The sequence below is a fragment of the Cupressus sempervirens genome, chromosome 6 (genome assembly GCF_028749045.1).
Source record: "Cupressus sempervirens isolate cs-2001-9-10 chromosome 6, ASM2874904v1, whole genome shotgun sequence".
Lineage (NCBI taxonomy): Eukaryota > Viridiplantae > Streptophyta > Pinopsida > Cupressales > Cupressaceae > Cupressus > Cupressus sempervirens.
In genome coordinates, this window is record NC_143123.1 from 385,470,164 (window position 1) to 385,490,544 (window position 20,381).

Here is a 20,381-nt window from a genome sequence, read left to right on the forward strand (position 1 = left end):
TACATTTCACAAATCAATTCATAATAGCGAATTAACCCTTCTGATCAGGTTTTACTTTCCTCATAGCAAGTTAGTCCGTTTTGAAGCCTGCTCTATCAGATTGATCACAATTATTTGATGACCTTTAATAAACACACCAACATTCAAGGATACTTCCCTGTAAAACAAATTACAACGTCATATCAATCTCCAAGCTATTCTTATTTCAGAAGTACTGCAGGTTAATGTGCAGCAAACAGTTAGTTGATTTGAATTGTTGTCTATGGCAAATCCAAATTTGGGAATAACACTAATAGAGATAGGTTTCTTAAATGCAGAGTTAATTTCTTAAAATATGTATTTTCTTCTTTAAATTTAATCCTTCTTAAGGACAGTAAAATGATGACCTGCCTGGTAGGACTTTCTTACAAAAAAATTCAGAAAAGTAGGAGTTTATTGTGTTTGTTCAGAATATTTTGGAGAAGTTGGACTGTATGGTGTTGAGTATCCAGGTCTGCTAGGGCTATAGACTGGAGATGCACTATAGGCTGGAGATGATGGACTATAAGCCGGAGATGTTGGGGAATAGGGGCTTGTATATTTTGGAGATGAGAGATTGGTCCCAGGACTGGTGGGGCTGTACCCAGGACTTGTAGGGCTGTATGCAGGAGATGTAGGGCTATATGCAGGACTTGTGGGGTTATAAGAAGGTGATGTTGGGCTGTATACAGGGCTTGTGGGGCTATAAGAGGGAGATGTGGGGCTGTATGCAGGACTTGTGGGGCTATAAGATGGAGATGTTGGGCTGTACACAGGAGATGTGGGGCAGTACGAAGGGGATGTGGGGCTGTACGCAGGAGATGTGGGGCTATATGAAGGTGATAGGGGGCTGTATGATGGAGAACTAGGACTATAAGCTGGAGAAGTTGGACTATAGCCAGGAGAACTAGGACTGTAGCCAGGAGAACTAGGACTATAAGCTGGAGAAGTTGGACTATAGCCAGGTGAAGTAGGACTATAGCCAGGAGAACTAGGACTATAGCCAGGTGATGTGGGATCATAACTTGGTGAAAAAGGACTATGGCCAGGAGATCTAGATGGAGAGGTACCCATAAGCCCAATATAAGGAGAAAATTGTGACTCCATTGTAGGTGAATCCCAGGCCTTTGGTGACATGAGATCAACATAAGGAGAAGCGATTGGAGAGCCATAAATGCCAACATCAAAATCTTCTACTTCATTGAAGGTGGCCGGTGGAATCTCCATAGCCTGTTGCAGCATTTTTTTGTTTAATAACAGGGTAAAACTACCTGTACCAATAGGAGCCAACTGACCAAGCATGATATTCTCTGTGACTCCCCGGAGAGGATCATTTTGAGCATAGGCAGCAGCATCCAGAAGAATGTCTACTGTCTCTTCAAATGAACATCTCATCATTGGCCCTGTATCATTTCGATTAATACCATGGCGTGTAATTGCCATGAGATGGCCTCGATATGTCATCGTGTCACAAAGAATTGCTAAATGCCTGTAATTCACATATGACCCATCAAAAGATATCACATTACGGATTTCTTCCATGAGAGCTTTTCTCACAGCTTCAATTCCAAGAACCTCAAGAACTTCAACCATGTGATTGCTTGATGTCCTTGTATAGTCAACATCTTCATGAACCATGACAGCCAGTAGATTGACACCTTCCGTGTCTAAAGCCCATTCTTTCTCCTCCACAAATCCTTGAGCCCCATCAAACTTCATATTTTTACCTTCCCTTATGAAAACTTTACTGATGTCTGGAATTCCACGAAGGTGCAACTCATTAAGCAGATTAGTTTCAACCTTCCTCAGGAAGGTGTCGTCTTCAGAGGTTTGATTTTTTGATTGAATTTTACTCTCTTCATTTACAACCCGCAAGTGGAGAACCATTTTTGGTGCATTGGTATCAGTTGGGAAGCATTTTAAGTCATCACCAAAGTCTGCATTGATCTTCTGTTCAATGTCTTCCATACATAAATTTTTGTCCACCATCATTTCCTGGCTGAATTCTAGCCGCAGAACCCATTGAGATAATTCTCCAGATACAATATCTTTGTCATCTTTATCAACCAGGAGATATCCATCGTCCTCTTCTATAATAGTGTTCATTGGATCTGGATCATACCAAATTTCAGCTGCCTCAGTCACACTTTGCAATGTTGTGTACTCTAAAGCACATTGAACATTCTTTGCCTTATCCTTATCCTTCCTGATCGCAGAATTCAGGTACACGGAGAGAGATGGTGTTTTTATATTCTTTGCTACATTTATAAGCTCCTTTAGCCTGGGAACACCGAGGGTAACATTCTTGGCACTCACACCAGCATAATGGAAAGTATTCAATGTCATCTGAGTGGCTGGTTCACCAATGGATTGTGCTGCAACGCAGCCAATCATCTCGCCTGGAGCTACTACGGACTGAAGGAAACGGCATTCAATCTCTCCTATTACCCACTCAAATGCTTCCCTTGTAAGATGGTACTCCTTAAGAACACGCTTACTAGCTAATGTACTCCGCAATAGGATATTGAAAAAAAGAGTGGCATTTTTCTGGGCTTCAATGCTCAATGGGTCATTGCCAGGAACAATTATTAGCTTTTCCTGAAGCTTTTCCAGTGCTTCTACAATCTCAACTGGATGCATATCCGATGTTCTCCTTGGATCAACTTTGAACAACTTCTGGGCGTTCCAGATGAGCCTTTTTAGATTAACAGGCAAATGCCACGAGCTATCACCATTAGTCGCAATCTCTGTGGCTAGTTGCTCTCTATCTGAAATAAGTTTCTCCAGCTCTGCATTAAATACACTGCCAAACTCCCTAATTGTTTTCAATTCTTCTACATGCTCCGGTAAAATGTAACTAGGGTTCCAGTTTTCTTGATCAATATCATATTTATACATACTTTCAAATTCCCTCTTTTTCATCTTTAGAGAGTCAAGCTTCTGGTGTTCAATCCAAACAGCATCTAGACCATCTTCACCATAAAGGAATTGAATAACATCACCAAGAGAATTGCGGACGGTTCCATCATACTTAACCATGATGTCCTCCATAGCCTTGACAAGACGCCTCTGTATGTACCCCGTTTCTGCAGTTTTCACAGCAGTATCAATCAAACCTTCTCGTCCTCCCATCGCGTGAAAGAAGAACTCTTGTGGAGTTAAACCACGCAAATAAGAATTCTCCACAAAACCACGACTTTGGGGACCACTATCATCCTTTGTGAAATGTGGTAGAGTCCGACCATCGAATCCAAATGGAATACGCTTTCCTTCTACATTTTGCTGCCCCACACAAGCAGCCATCTGTGATATGTTAATAAAACTTCCTTTCGACCCAGCTGTAACCATTGCTTTCAAGTTATTCCTCTCATCTAAGCTTTTCTGAGCAAAAGTTCCTGCATCATCACGAGCCTTGTTCAATACCTGCTCAAAACAGAGCAAGATGAACTGTGAGAATGAGAAAGGAAGCAGAATAATATATGCAAATCAGGAAGGCACTGTTATTTAGAATTCAGTCTACCTGATTCACTTTGTTTTCGAATGACTCCATCATTGTACGTCCAGGTTCAGCTTCCAATGTTTTGGCCCGAGTCTTTTCAATAAGCATTTGGACGTCATGCTTCGCTTTTGATATTGTTTCCGAAATAGTTTGTACAGTTTTGGCATCTGCAATAGTGTCTCCTATACCCATAGTAAAACCATGCTGTAAAAGCCAATAATTAACGAGCCATTGGGCTTGACCTAAGAACTTACGAGCAGCATCAGGACCAACCTCTTCCCTTAAAATTGGAAAGAATAATTTTGTTAGTTCATTGCAAATATAGTGTCTGGATAAAAAGACTCAAAACGTTTCAATTTTCGATACCGTCAAAGCTTCCAATGCCAATTCCCAAAAACTTTTCTGCAACATATTATCGAAAAGCCACTACATTTTTTAATAAATCACAATTTTTGGGTTGCACGCATACAAAATGTTGGTTTTTGACTAGCCAAATTTTCTATTTAAAGCAACACAAAACTAGATGATAGGCTGCACTTAAAAGGAGACCATGAAATGATACCAGATCACATGAATAAGACTTCCAGAAGATGCTCCCAGGGTTTTCTTGCAGAGAGTTCCTGAAAGAACTTCTCCTTCCTCAATGCGTACACAAGTATCCCCTGGAGTAATGAATCCGGATTCAGACTCTGAATGCCACGAAGAGTATCTTATAAGATTAATCTGCTTGGGGATGATCAGATTGAATACTTGCTTGCCAGTCCAAAGAGGCTTTGGCTTAAGAATTACTGGAGAAGGTACTTTTCCATCAAAATCCTCCCACCACAATAAGATATTCATAAAAACATCCTGTGAAAAGCATTGCTTTAAAATATACCTGATTTTTTCAAAAATTTCTTCCAAGGAAATACCATATCTCAGCAGAGAGACAAAACTCTTTTGCTACTCACCTTCTCTATAAATGTATCTCTTTGAGTTATCTTTCGGCAACCCAAAAGTGAGTCTTGGACAATTCCCATAACTGGCTTGTTGGCCTGAGGAGAAACAACGCACTTTGGTACCAACATTAGTTCTATTACTTCCGCTCTTGTTTCATAAGACTGTGGTACATGCATGTTCATCTCATCTCCATCAAAATCAGCATTGTAAGGTGATGTAACGGAAAGGTTCAATCGAAATGTTGAATATGGCATAACTTTTATTCTATGTCCCATTATAGACATCTTATGAAGACTAGGTTGCCGATTGAAAAGAACATAATCACCATCCATCAAGTTCCTTTCCACCTGTGACAAACTTGTTTCAATGATCATAAAGTTTTGCTGCATGAAATGGAAATTAGAAGATGCTGAAATTACAACTACCTTGTAACCATATTCTAGATGATGATCAAGACTTTTTCTCATATAACGAAGTTCAGTTCTTTTCCCATCATCTCTGATAATAGATTTGGCCCCTGGTTTTCCAGCAGGAGGGTAAGACCCATATTCCACAAGCTCTTTTAATCTGCTTGAATGAACGAAGGAATTTTAATGCCATGCACAAGATGACCATAAGACACCAAATTATTCCATTTTCAAATTATTTTCCAAACAAATAGAATTAGCAAGAAAATGCTAGTGCATTAACACAATTACCTATCTATATTATATGGAGTCACAATTTCTGGAAATGTCATGTTTAATGCAATACTCCAAGGCACTCCTAGTTCATCAATGTTGAGATTTGGATCAGCAGTAATCACTGTACGTGCAGAGAAGTCCACACGTTTACCCATTAAATTCCCCCTGATGCGACCCTCTTTGGCTTTCAGTCTATTAGAAATGGACTTCATTGGCCGGCCAGATTTTTGAGTGGCCTGATCATAATGAACATAACACACCAGTTCAGTTCATGTAACACACCCACCATAGAGACCAAATTTGAGGTGCTACTAGCTCTTACCTTTGGCTGACCAGGCAAATCATTATCAATATAAGTAGCGACATGGAATTGCAGTAATTGTGTGAACTCTGTGATGAGATGAGGTGCAACACCAGCCTTTTCCTTGCTCCTCAAATTATCATTGCATCGAATAATTGAAGCAAGCATAAATGTGAGATCGTCCTGTAAAGTATGTGCAAAAGAAGCTTTAGAATTATGGTAAATTTGTATAAGACATATACAATGGAATAACTAATTACTAAAGAACAAGTATTTCAAATCTCATATCATCCTTGGTTAGTGGGTACTAACCTGGTGGTTCATACATTGGAAAATAAATTATTATAGTAGCAAAGCAATGGAATATTACCTCACTCCTCGATGTAGGATCTGGCTTTATAGAAGGTCTGACTGGAGGAGGGGGAACTGGTAAAACTTCCAAAATCATCCAATCTGGACGAGCGTACTTGGTGTTGAAACCCAACATTTCACACTGCTGATCAGTTATTCCCTTCAAAATGGTCAAAATCTGCACAGATTTGAAATGAACTGATTTGGAGGTGACATTTTGAAGCCTCTCACAATAAATGTTTACATTTATTAGAATACCACAAATTTTTTAAAAAATTATGAAAGCCTTCACGTACTTAACACAAATAAATGAAATTCCTACATTTTCAGGGCCGAGACATTTCCAGGATGTGCGAACTTGGGGGAAACGTCCCTTTGCTTTACTGTCATCACCATCAAGACACATCAAGACACTGGGGACGGCGAGACATCTTGAGGACTCCTAGCTGTCCCCTCACTGTCCCAAGGATGCCTAGAAGTCCGTTGTGGCTTGATCCTGCTAGGAGCTCTACCCTCAAACCCCTCTGCAAGGATGCTACCCCTTCTCTTCATTGGGGCTCTACCTCAAATCCAGTCAAGAGGCACCACCTCTTGGACCAAAATCTCCACCCACTACCATAATTGCACCATTTTTTTCTCTGTTTATTAGTTTAAACTTCACTTGGGATGCTAAAGTTTTATGTGCGATTCTTATATTTATCCTTTATTTGCTCCAAGAGTTCCAAAACTCTGCCCACATTGTTGATAAGAACAGTATTGATGCAATCATTGTCATGTTATTAAGGTTTGTTAGTTTAAACTTTCATTTGCAAATGTCATAGTATGCCAAAGTTTCATTTACAATTCTTATAGTATGCTAAAGTTTCATTTGCAATCATTGTTCTCACACCTTTTTGTAACTAGTTTTTCAAGTATTGCACATATCTGCACTGCCCCTTACTGCCACTCCCGCCATCCCCAAACTTAGATCCTTAGTCTTTCCATCTCTAAAACCTGTCTCCCCATCCCCCATCAGGAAACTACATGGAACTATGCATTAAACTAACATTAGTAGGCCTTGTAGGATGGGGATGACTTACAAAGCACTTCGTATTCTTTGCCACTCGAGAGAGAAGTTAAAGGCCCAAAGCATTAAATGTTTTTTTAATCAATCTCCCTCCCTATCAAAAGAATGCTTTAAGTGCTTATGTGATTAGTCAGATCCCCTTTAGTTATTGACAACAATATAATTATAAAGTTAAAAAACATGCACAGGTCAAACCTCGCAAAAACTGAAACATTTAAATGAATAAAAATATCACCGTACTGCTATTTTTGTTGGAGTATATTGAATACCTTATCTGCAGTCAACTCTTGTTTTTTCTCAGAGTATTTTGCCCAAACTTCTTCATCTGCTTTCTTGGGAAGCTTATACTGAATCATTACTTTTAAGCCTTCACTAAAGACTCTTGGTACACATGCCCCACAACCTTCATGATCTTCCTTCCTCTCATCTTGCTCTTCATTATCCATTTCAATCATTTCTCCACCCTCACATAATTTTTTTTTCTGACATATCTCCACTATCCTTTTGAACCTGCCTTTAGAATTCTTGATTTTTAAAGCCTGTGCGTATTGAGGGTTTCTCTGTAATAGAAGAAGATTTGGCATACAAATAATTGAAATTAGATAAGGCCAGAAAACAATTTAGCATGAACTAGGTAAAAAGAGAATTTAATTTATTAAGCCTGTGTCCACCAGCATCGAAGTTGGTATGCCAAAATAACAATTCTTTCTTGCATTAAAATTCATAAATTCCTCCTTACAAAGTATAACCAGGGCAGACATAAAACATGTATTATGTTTAACAGCACGTGAAAATAAAAATATTAGCATATACCTGATCCTTAAAGAGTAAAAGGACTAGGTATTGTGACCCACAGATTAAACAGTTCACTGTTGCAAAATCAAATGTCCTTATTTAAATCAGCAGTGAGTAACCAATGACACAACTTGAGGTCATTAGCTTTAATATGGTCGGTGATATTCACCTACAAAGTGTCCTTTTAGGAAAAGTGTCTTCTTATTTGATTGCACTGATTTGCAAATGTTGCAGTACAACAGGCATGGTGATTTCACCATGATAAAAGGATGTAGCAAGTTGTGTGGTGCATCATATATATTGTGTTCACATGTGTTGGTACTGTGACAGACACTACAAAACTTTTGAAGAACTCACAACACCACATGCAATTACTGTTTTCTGAAGCATGAAAGTGATGTAGCAACACAATCTCAGGGCACTAGGTACTGCAAGTAGTTGGGAGTAATGTTATGTTGGTGTGAGCTAATACAAGCAAGAGGTTGGTAGTAGCGATCGTATCAATAAAATTCATGGATATTGGGATTAAGGTGTCTCAACCTTAGTTATAATGGATATGGGATTAAGGTGTCTCAACCTTAGTTCTAATATGTCAAATTATTTAATTAACTGTTATGTATAAATCCTATGTTTTAAACTTTCCAGTATCATGTCATCTTTGTGTGACCTCTAGACATCCTACATGGAGGGTGAGTGTATGCCATAGCTCCTATTTTGAACAAGAATTGCTTTAGGCAAGATCACCGTTTTGCATGAGATAGGTCTTTTGTGTTAGTGCTGTGGAAGTTGCTATGTGCAATGCGTTGTGGGAATGGTGAGAAGTTGTTTTTGACACTACTTACCTCCTAGGCTTAGAAGATGGTTTTAAAAACAATTGGTACCTACCTCATCATCTTGATCTTTATAAATATGTTGTGCCTTGATTGATTTTATGAGACAAGTTGATTAATTTTTGAGACACTGTTATGCTGCCCAAATCGCTCTACAATCATCTGCTGTTGTAGCTACTCCTGTAGAGCATTATCTCTGTACTTTGCATTCTTTGTTATCTTTGTTAGGTAGAAGCTTTTTTGTGTGTTGATCTTGTTTCATTGAAAAAAAATTGTGACCTTGCAGATGTGAAATGGCAAGAAGATCCAACAAGATAGAGATGGAAAAGTGTAATGGTGGCAATCTTGAGTTGTGGAAACCCAAAATGGAGGATATTCTTGTGGATAGAGATCTGTGGACTGGTTTCTTCAAACAAACCTCAAGCTACACAGCATGTTGATTTGATAACAATGGCTCTTTGTTTGGGTGATTCAATGCTCTTGAATGTCCATGAAGAGAAGATTGTAGATGAAACTTGGAAGAAGTGTGGAGATATTTATCAAAGGAAATATGTGGTAAATAAGTTGTTCCTACGCAAGAAGTTGTATTCTCTAAAGATGAAGTTCTATCCATTGCAAATCATTGTAATGTGTTCAATATGATTGTTCCCAAGTAGGTTCTATTCATCTGAATATTGATGAACAAGATAAGTGGATACTTCTATTATATTTTTCAGACTCGTTGGAATGCTTAACTATGGCCATTGCAAGTACAACCACTTTCAAGATAGAGGATGTGGTTGCTTCTTTGTTGTCTAAAGAAATACAGAAAAAAGTATTTTGTGTTGGCTAAGGGGGCTCTAGTTACCCATGGTAGATCAAAGGAGAAAGCAAATAAGGACAAGAAATCTAAGTCTAATTCTAATTCTAACTTTCTAGGGATGTAATGTCCCCATTTTTGCTAGTTGGTCTTCATTTGGCTCAGATTGGACTTCGTTTGGGCTTAGTTTTAGGTACTAACTATTTGTGGTAAGTTGGGTGTTGATTGAGATGGACCCTTTCTACTTTTGGAAATTGCATTTGGACACATGGTGAAATAATAGGTATAACTCATATTTCAAACACCATGTTTTTAAATGATGACTATTTTGGGAGTTATTATATTTTTAGTAGCCAAATTATTATTAATTTATCAAATGGCTTATTATAAAATTATAATTTAAGTTTATAATTTCACTTAAGTTGAGAGTTGAGTTATCATTGGAAAGAGTCATTTATTAATTAGTTCAACCAAGTCAAGTGAAAGAATTTAATGAAAGCTTTGTGGTGAAGCTTCTTGAGTGAAGTTACATTTTGGCAACAAAAAGAGCATTTGGAGGTTATAAATGTAAGCCCATTTGTTGAGAAAAGTATGCTTGAATATTTATTTATTTTTGTTGCCTTTGTGGTTTTTTCGGAGTTCCAATTTTTGTACCCTTGCTGAAGTATAAGGGTCTGAATTCTGAGTTGTTCCATTGGATCTACAATTGAATTATTGTAGATTCAAATCTAAGAATTTGTTCTAAGTTGGCATTGGCAATTGTGCTAAGGTATACAATTGGCCATTTCTCCTATTGTTTTACAATGGCTAAGAAGAATTTTGTGTTGAAGAATTTCACTAGCATTGAAAAAATTTATTAAATTTGTACCTGCATTTTTTGTTTGAAGGGATTGGCTGGTTATTGAAATCTATAGGGAGAGTTTGGTTAGATGAGTTTAAGATTTAAAGAATTGGGAGGTTGTGATTCATTTGGTTGCGTTAAGATAAGAATCTGAAGAGATTGGCATCCATCCTAGCATTACATTCCAAGTTGTGTTTGATGAGGAAGCTGTTATGTGCATCTATCCATCCCCAGTTCATTTGCTTGAGTTTCAAGTTCACTTGCCAAGTGTTTAACAATGTTAGTGTAAATAATTAATTATTATTACACTTTACTTAAGTTTACTTAGGAATATGCATAGTCATATGAGTTGTCTTGGTGACAACACAAGAGTTAGCAATTTATTAGAGCACATGGTGTCTACAACATCTCTTTATGAGATACACCTATGTAAACTTATCCTCTCATCATCGCACAAACTCCTATGCTCAATGGAGGATAATCCACCTTTGGTGGACATGTGCTGAGTTGTAATCCTTATCTCTTGTGTGACTTCTAGACATATCAGTTGCCCTTATATACAGGCACCCTCTATGATGTATTCATCCAACTATCCAATCATCCAATTATCCAATCATTTGGTATCCAATTATCTGATATCCATTCCCATTTGATCATCATTTGTCTCTCTTGTGCTATCTACTGAGCTTCTTGATCTTGGCGTTGAATTATTGCCTTATGCATATTTTTACATGGTATTAGAGATATACCAAATTCTTACATGGTATCAAAGCTATACCAAATTCTTACAAACGAATTGTCAAACATTTGAATAATTGATATATTTTGGAGTTATAACCAACTAGAGTTATTGCAGTGGTATTAGAGCAGTTTGATTGGTGATTTGTTTTAGAGATTCGATTTTTAAAGTTATAGATGGTGGAAGGAGGTTTGGTATTCATTATACCTGCAAAAGGCATACTTCTTTGTGTAGGGATGGAGAATCTGAGATACGGGGTATTGTGAAATAGTTGGATGCACTAGTAAATGAGTAGAATCAAAATCACAAGCATATGACCCAACTGATTTCAAATCTGAGATTTGAGCAAAGCATGATATCGCTTTTTTGAAGAGCAAAATGTGATGATATAGTTGCGCCTACAAATGTGCGGTACATTTCTTATGAGACATCATATGAGTTGGGCACAATTGTGGTATAATGTGATGAGAATTCATGTTAGGTTGAGTCAGATGATGCAGTTGTTGGCATGAGTTCCCAGGATCATGTATTTAATGGAGATGTAGCGATAGTGGGAGTAGGAGCATACAAGGATATTGTCATATCAGCAACCACTTCTACATTGGTTGAGCCATCTATCGAGGAGTTTAGTGGTATCAATGTAGTTGTAGATGTGTGCTCTGGTGATAGTAAACAGGTTATTGATGATGAGGTGAGTGATGTAGAGGCAAAGATTTGTTATACTACTAATCAACATAGTGTTGATGCTCACTTTATGGGCAATCCTATGTTTGACATGGATGTTGCATTGTCCTATGACAATCCCTTTTTTGAGATTGATGTTGATCACCCACTTGAGTGGAGTTGGACTCATTTTTCCACCATATGTAGACATGGTTCAGTTTTCTATAGCCACAGTTGGTGATGTTCTTGTAGCCACAAATTCTGATGAGGATGTAGTTGCAGGTACAGTTGGCATGAGTGCATGTGGTTCTCCTGTAGCTACATCTTTTTCTAGGATTGATAGTGATGATCACAATTCCAGTCCAATTTATATTATATGGGTGGCTACGAGGAAGAAGAATATGCTGAGATCTCCTATAGAGTTATCTTCTGGTGATGCCATGACTTTCACATCATCAGCACAGGTGCTAGGTGCTATATTGCAGGCAATGTTGATGCACCTAATGATATTGACATGCAGTTGGTTTAGTGTTGACAAGGATTCCACGTACTTCTTCATTTCGGATCCAAGTGGAGATTGGATTTCACTGTATTGCTGGATTGTTTGAGGACAACCAATCTCGGGAAGGGAGGACTGTAATGTCCCCATTTTTGCCAACATCAGAGTTTCAAGGATTAGCCTATTATTTTGATCCTCATAGGCTAATTATTGTGGATAGAGGGTCTTCTGAGGCAATGGCTTGGCTTGGGAGGGTTTTGTCTTCTCCACAATTCAATAAGTTATAGGTTGGTCTTTGTTTGGTTCAGATTGGACTCCGTTTGGGCTTACTTTGAGTACTTACTATTTGTGGTAAGTCAGGTGTTGATTGAGATGGACCCTTTCTACTTTTAGAAAGTGTATTTGGACACATGGAGAAATAATAGGTATAACTCCTATTTCAAATGACATATTTAAATGGTAACTATTTTGGGAGTTATTATATTTTTAGTAGCCAAATTATTATTAATTTTAATAATTTATTAAATGGCTTATAAAATGTTATAATTTATAATTTATAATTTCACTTAAGTTGAGAGTTGAGTTATTATTGAAAAGAGCCATTTATTAATTACTTAGGCCAAGTCAAGTGAAAGAATTTAATGGAAGTTTCTAATTAATGTTGTGTGGTGAAGCTTCTTGAGTGAAGTTACATTTTGGCAACAAAAAGGGCATCTGGAGGTTATAAATACAAGCCCATTTGTTGAGAGATGTATGCTTGAATATTTATTTGCTTTTGTTGCCTTTGTGGCTTTTTTTGAGTTCTAATTTTTGTGCCCTTGCTAAAGTATAAGGGTTTGAATTCTAAGTTGTTCCATTGGATCTACAGTTGAAGTAGTGTAGATTCAAATTTGAGATTTTGTTCTAAGTTGGCATTAGCAATTGTGTTGAGGTATACAATTGGCCATTTCTCCTATTGTTTTACTATTGCTAAGGAGAGTTTTGTGTTGAAGAATTTCGCTAGCATTAGGAAAAATTATTAAATTTGTACCTGCATTTTTTGTTCGAAGGGATTGATTGATTATTGAAGTCTACAGATAGCGTTTGGTTAGATGAGTTTAAAATTTAAAGAATTGGGAGACTAATTCATTTGGCTGTGCTAAGATTAGAATTTGAAGAGATTGACATCCATCCTGGCATTACATTCCAAGCTGTGTTTGATGAGGAAGCTATTAAGTGCATCTATTCATCTCCAGTTCATTTGCTTGAGTTTTGAGTTCACTTGCCAAGTGTTTAATGAATTGTCAAACATCTAAATAATTGATGTATTTTGGAGTTATAACTAGCTAGGGTTATTACAAGGGAGGTCCAATGAAACATTTAGGAACTGGGAAAAAATTTGTCATTTTCGAAAGAGTAAGAGGAGAAGAAAAAGAAAGGTAAAGAGGGTTTCTCTAATCTAACTTTGAAAAATCATCTTAAGATAATGTAGACATCTTTGTCACAGCGTTGACAACATAAGAATCGAAAAAGGTGTGGTTATTAGACTTAAGCATTTCATCACATGACCCCTCACAAGGGTTGAGTTTCAAAGAATGAAGAGCATTATGGTGGGAAGGTGTATCTTGGTTCTTAAGGTACAAAGAGAATGGTGGTGGAAAGGTGTATCTTGGTTCTCAAAGTATGAAGAGTACGAAGAGTAAGATGGCGGGAAGGTACATCTAGGTGATGATTCTCATCTAAAGATTGTTGGCCATGGAAGAGTTAAAATAGAATTCTTTGATGGTAGAGTGAAGGGGATTGATGTTGTCCCACATTTCCCTAGTTTGGCACAAAACCCTCTTTCAGTAAGCAAGTTGAATGATGAGTGCGTAGAGTTCCATTAACTATTCATGATTAAATAGCTTATTTGTGATGTCCCCATTAAACGGGAAATGAATTGATTAAATTAATTTATCAAGCAGTCCCAATTTTAGATAATATCATATGGACTACTTTAAATAAAGCAATAAAATAACAAAAGCTATTAAGTATGTTGGCCTTCTTGTAACCCTTCGAGAAACTTCCTAGAGCCCTTTATAAAGTCATGTTAGGCATTGTAGGAAATCATAGTGGATTCTATGTTTCTAGTATTTGTGATTCCAGTTAGAATAAGATATTTGGTTCTATTCAGTTTCAGAGGTGCAAGACCCTCTCTATTCTATAATTGCAGCTTCAGTGGTTCATGGCCACCCTATTCTATCATTGGAAAAATGCCACTTTGATATTTCACTTTATGCCTTAAATTTGTAATGTCTTCTGTAGAAGACAAATTTGTATTAGACAAAGATATTTTTTGTTTTGTTCTAAAGACTATGGGTGATATTTATGTTTTCTATTTGACCTTGGATGTAATTATCCAGCTATTTCAAATATGACGATGAGTATTATATCTCATCTTTACTAACATTGTAAACCGAACTACATGCAAAAGATTAAGTGCAGTACAAGGGAGGTTGAAGGACAAATAATATTGCCATACAAGTGGGTGAATATTTGGCCTTACCCTTGCAGGTGAAGTTTCATCACTATATGAAAAACTTAGTGATGCATAGGTATCGAAGGGTGTATGCGTATTGTAGTGTCTATATCATACTGAGGTATATACTCTTGTTGATAGATAGCTTCGTTCAGATAAATTGGATGATAGTATAATAAACATACATGCATACATAATATACCTTTCTTATATTATTGATACATAAATATATTAGGATGCAAATTATTATAATATCATCCACAAAATCATTATTTCTTCTCCAAGTATATCGATCCGCTCATACAGATCTATTATATAACATTTCATGTTCTTATACTGATCAAGGCATGATCAAGTAATCCGCTTATAAGTACATATATAATCAGATCGAAGTCTGATTAATTCTCTATGGAGATCGGCGGCATTGTGTAGAGGTTTGTTTAGAATCAAACTAAATAACAAATACCGATTGGAATTGATTCATCTGCATAACTAATCATAGTTTGTGAAGGGACATGTCTTCACTTTGTAGAGACACGTCCATCGAAGGCATGTCTCCCCATATATATATATAATTGGTCAAGTAAGAGAGCATAGAAATCAACAAATGCTATGCCCTGCTTTGAGTTACATGATCAAACTTTAATATTCAGTATTCATAAATATTGAATATACTTTACAATTTGTGATCAATCGAAACCTTCATATCAAGATCTGAATCTGCAACCATCTAATTGGAGATTAGTAATTATACAATTTTGAATCAAAGACATCTAATCTGCTATAAATTTAATTACATTTACATGGTATCAGAGCCTTGTTAAGGAAGATCCAAATTAAATTTGAGATATCAGATTACTCACCTTGTTATTGCAGTCGCATTTCATTATTCAAACAATGTCAATGCTCTGTTGGCATGCAAAAGTTGGAATTAATTAGTTTGTGTACACGATGTCTACTAAGGGCAAATCATTTGGACTGCTGCAGACTCAATATCTAGTGACTATCTTGGTGATGTTGAAAGTGATGCAACAAATGTGCAGAGATCAATGCTCAATGTCGCCGGTTGCATTCCTGTGATGTTTGATCAGGGGGCTTTTGTCACTGCTAAATGAAAAATTAAATTAAATTTATTTGGCAACATGTGGCCTCTGCCATAACTATAAATTACTACTGGAGTTATTGATGAAATATGATCGGTCTAAATCGTTTCATATACCCTTAGTATCATATATATATAACATTGAGTGCATTGAAATAGCAGAGTCCAGCAATACCAATAATGATAAAAGATATGTAAATAGTTGAAATTCATAACAAACAATACCTATCAAATGGGTTAGGCAGATTGTGCAAGCAGTATTGGAATTAATATTAGCAACCAATTCATCTGGTCAAGAATTTGAAATAACATACAATTTCAAAATAAAGCGTGTGCTATCAGGAATTGGAAAAGATTGAAACCACCTTCTAATTGAATCCTGGTAATAGAATTCTTAGAGTCATTTTTAATGTTTGCGTGGAACTGTTACTCAGAAACTATAGTAATACTCAGGAAACGATAGCTTACCATGCAATCAAAGCTCAATATAATCCTAACAGCATATTGGAACGAGTTCGATGAACATTCATCTATATACATATGAAGCCATCACTCATTGAAGTTTGACATGGTGATCTCTAAGACATGATGTGATTCCCTTTATTTTAGTGACTATCTATGAGATCTAGTATTGTAGATGTAAAACACAATAGCTTCTTTGGGCTATGAGAAGCATGTGGTGATTTCTTGGAGAGGGAAATTCATACTTTTCAAGAAGAGACTTTGAGAATGAGTTTGACAACTTTCAAACAATTTTCTCTATGTTCATTATGTTGTTGCCATTAGACAAATATTGATCAATATCTCTATATTTGTATGTTACAAGTTCAATGAATGAAAGACCTATGTAGGTGGTGGAAACGTCAATTTCACTACAAGATTGATCACTCAACCTATCTTCTTGCAATCAGAACATACCAAAAAGAAGAACATAAAGAAGTTTTCCATATTTGATGTGATGCAAATGTGTTCAATAATATAATATTGGGAATTTTACATTGTGGGGGAAATAATAACCAATGTTCCAATCTCATTTCAACCATCCTTAAAGGGGAAATGTCTCTCACATTTTTTGAGGACATACTTAGATTGTTTGACAAATGCTTATATGGAGGCATCTTCTATTTAGATGGATCTTTGTTAGAGCAACTTGTATCAAGGATGTTGATATGCAAATAAGTATCAATACAATCATTTGCTTATTGAAGATACTTACATTTATTCATGTATATACTATAATAGCTATTTCCCTTGATCTTTTCCTTTGTCTCCAGGGATGTTTTTATAGGAAAAGAAGAATGATGCATTAGGTATGCTATTGAGGCATTGTAGAGGTCTCGATGTTAGAAATGTAGCTCCAAAGTGGTTTTGGAAATTAGTCATATGTTGATCATGCTAGAAGATGTGAGTCTATTAAAGAAAAATATCTTCTATGATTGGAATTATGTAAGAAGGATATCTTTCTATGACTAGAGGGAGAAACTAGAAGATCTAATTCAATTGATCTTCAAGGATAGATGGATACATACATGCTTACAATCATGGGGCTAAGTTGATGGCTGAAAAAATTTTCCGAGGAAAATAACATTTAAAGGGACTCTGATATTACATTAGAAGAAACCTTGAATGAGGAGGTTAGGAGGTTGACAAATGTACTTGGAGCCTTAGAAGGAAGTCAAATTAGCATGAATGCCTGATGTAGCCAAATCTAGGGACAAATCCACAATTTATTACATTCACTAATGTTACTATGGAATCAAACAAGTACATTTGTGTATGGGAAATCGCTCTAGTGAACAATGTTGTAATTATTAAACTAATAAATCATGTGTCTGACGATGAGTCCCTTGGACCCCAAAATATTTTTAATGATTGGAGTATGTGAATAGGACATGCCTCTATGACACAAGTGAAGCTTAAGGATCTACATCATCTGTTGACATCCAATGATATTGATTCAGAGGTAGTAGACCATGTCAAGATGGTTTCTAACTTTCAGTTGAGGTACATTATCATTGAAGAGTAGATGGTCGACACTCTCGCTAAGCCTCATCCTAGAGACAAGTTTTGTGTACCTTTGGACAAATTTGATACGTTGGATAATGAAGCCTTAGCTGAAAAGGAAATTCAGCATCAGTGATCTATTCTTTGTATCTGTGCATATCGTTTCCTTTGAGAGAGAAGTTTGAGGTGAAAGCCATTGTATTCACCCTATAGATTGAACCATACTAGACCCACCCTTTGATGCAGTTCATGTTGAACGTCATATTTGTGACATCATGATAACACCACATGAGAGAATTCATTGTGTTTTTTTTGTCATATGTGTGACTATGACTTTATGGGCCCCCCATGTACATTATTGAAAGGTGACAATCTTTCAGATAATATACACTTGTATCCAACATTGTAAGGTGATGACTTTACAATGTTTACTATCATGATGAATATCATGTGACTTGATATTTGTGGACATGTCATGATAGTTAGTATTTCTCGGACATTTTGATAGATTTCATGAGACTCGATACCTATTGTAGATCATTATGTTCTTTATGAGATAATCATGGTGGAAAAGTGTTTCCATGGATATGCCAAGATTTGTTGTGGTAGACATGATGAGATGTGATGTCAATGCACATACCACAAAATGTATATATTAAAGAATAATTTCACGTGACTTGATATTCTTGGGCATATTAAATATCCTCTGATATCACAAGTTAGGTGATATATATATATATATATATATATATATATATATATATATATATATATATATATATATATATATATATATATATATATATATATATATATATATATATATGCTTGGTTAGATTCTTTATCTTCCCTAGCTAAGAGGGAGTGTTGATGAATAGCTTTGTTCAAATAAATTGGATGATAATATAATAAACATGCATGCATAGATAATACACCTTGCTTATATTATTCATACATGTATTTATTAGAATACAGATTATTATAATATCATGGACACTAAATCTATATTTCTTCTCCAATTATATCGATCTGCTCATACAAATCTATTATATGACCTTTCATGTTCTTATATTGATCAAGACATGATCATGTAATCCGCTTATAAGTATATAGGTAATCAGATTCAAGTCTAATCAATTATCTATGGAGATCGACATTATGTAGAGGTTTGTTTAAAATCAAACTAAATAACAAACACTGATTGGAATCGATTTACCTACATAACTAATCATAGTCTGTGATGGGACATGTCTTGTATGGACCTATCTCCACTTTGTGGAGACATCCATCCAAGGCATGCCTCCTCATTTCGATACATATAATTGGCCAAGCAAGACAACATAGAAATTGACAAATGCTCTGCCCTACTTTGAGTTACATAATAAAACTTTAATATTCAATATTCATAAATATTGAATATAATTTGCAATTTTTGATTGATCAAAAGCTTCATATTTAGATCTAAATTTGCAACCATCTAATCAGAGATTAGTAATTATACAATTTTGAGTCAAGTGTTTTTTTGGTACAAAAGTGTTGTTTAGTGTGGAGCCTAATTAGTCCCCAAGTGGGAGATTGTTAGTTTGTAGTGATTAATCAGGGAAGTACTGTACACTCTCCCTAATTCCTCGGCGGGGTTGTGGGGGGCCAACATGTTGTAATTATTCTAGCCCTAATTTTGTAAGCGGCAAAAATCTTGTATAAAATGGTTTAGGGTTAAGGATTTCATATGGTGTGATGAGATAATAGCTTCTTGCGGTGGTATTGAGCTATAAGGTATTACAAATTGTAATCAAGTTGTAATCACTAGATAATAAAATCCAGGACTTGTTTTTTGGTGGATGTAGCCCATGGATTGGGTGAAGCACATTAAATCTTTGTGTCTTGTGTTCTCTTCTATTTATATTATTATTTTTCTAATATTGGATATATTTGCATGTAATTGTTACTTCTATCTCATTAATCCTAAGAAAAAGGGGTTCAAGGGACTATACAGTTAACTTGCTGTATGAGTGCTTCTACTATACAAAGGGAGGAAATAGGAGCATGGGGTTCTTTCTTTTGTAGAATATGCAAAAAACATGATCATGGGGTACTTAATCTACTTAAATACAATGCAATTGTGTAATAACTCTTCTACTATGTAACAACAAATGAAATTGAACACTAAAGCATTTAAATAAAAATAAATCAAGCATTTACAATAATTAATCCAAGTTAATACTTTTTTGAGCTACAAGAACAAAGTCATAAAATTTGAATGACAAACTTTAGCAAATTTTGTCGAAGGACATTATCAAACTATTACACTATCAAACTAGTACGTTATAATGCATGAAAGAAAATAAGATGGAGATATACCTAAAGTGGGCATCATTAAGATAATTCTAGTTGTAATTAACAAAAGAAAATAAGTTGGTTAACACCCATTCTATCCATTGTCCATTGAACCATTTCAACAAAATACAATTGTGTAGAATCAAGTAAAGCAATGGTAGTATTATCCAATAGAAAAAAAATGTTGTTACATCCTTACAAAGTTTACAATATATAGAACTCTTGAGGTTGAAAGACTCAACCGCATATGCGTGCAAAATCCTTCAATCTAGGAAAAGATTTACTTTGAATAAAGGCAATACTCCTGTAAGAAAGAGTCCTATTATCACTAGAACTCTTAGATTAGTTATGAACAAAATAATTAATTTCACACTTGACATTTGGCAATAACAAATTTTTATTTTTCTATTAACAAAAT

General features: G+C 35.8%; 1 protein-coding gene across 1 annotated transcript in view; it reads right to left on the reverse strand.

Annotated features, from left to right (window-relative positions):
• Window positions 1-319: 319 nt before the first annotated feature.
• LOC149552670 (DNA-directed RNA polymerase II subunit RPB1-like) overlaps window positions 320-20,381 on the reverse strand; it is a 40,742-nt gene continuing 20,680 nt past the window's right edge. Inside the window, exons 3-11 of the mRNA XM_089789807.1 lie at window positions 7,127-7,417; window positions 5,811-5,969; window positions 5,462-5,623; window positions 5,155-5,375; window positions 4,882-5,023; window positions 4,468-4,803; window positions 4,080-4,366; window positions 3,539-3,797; window positions 320-3,441 (exon numbers count right to left, since the gene is read on the reverse strand). Of these exons, the coding sequence (XP_089645933.1) occupies window positions 433-3,441; window positions 3,539-3,797; window positions 4,080-4,366; window positions 4,468-4,803; window positions 4,882-5,023; window positions 5,155-5,375; window positions 5,462-5,623; window positions 5,811-5,969; window positions 7,127-7,417 (4,866 nt within the window). The 3' untranslated portion in view covers window positions 320-432. The remainder of the gene's footprint in view (window positions 3,442-3,538; window positions 3,798-4,079; window positions 4,367-4,467; window positions 4,804-4,881; window positions 5,024-5,154; window positions 5,376-5,461; window positions 5,624-5,810; window positions 5,970-7,126; window positions 7,418-20,381) is intronic.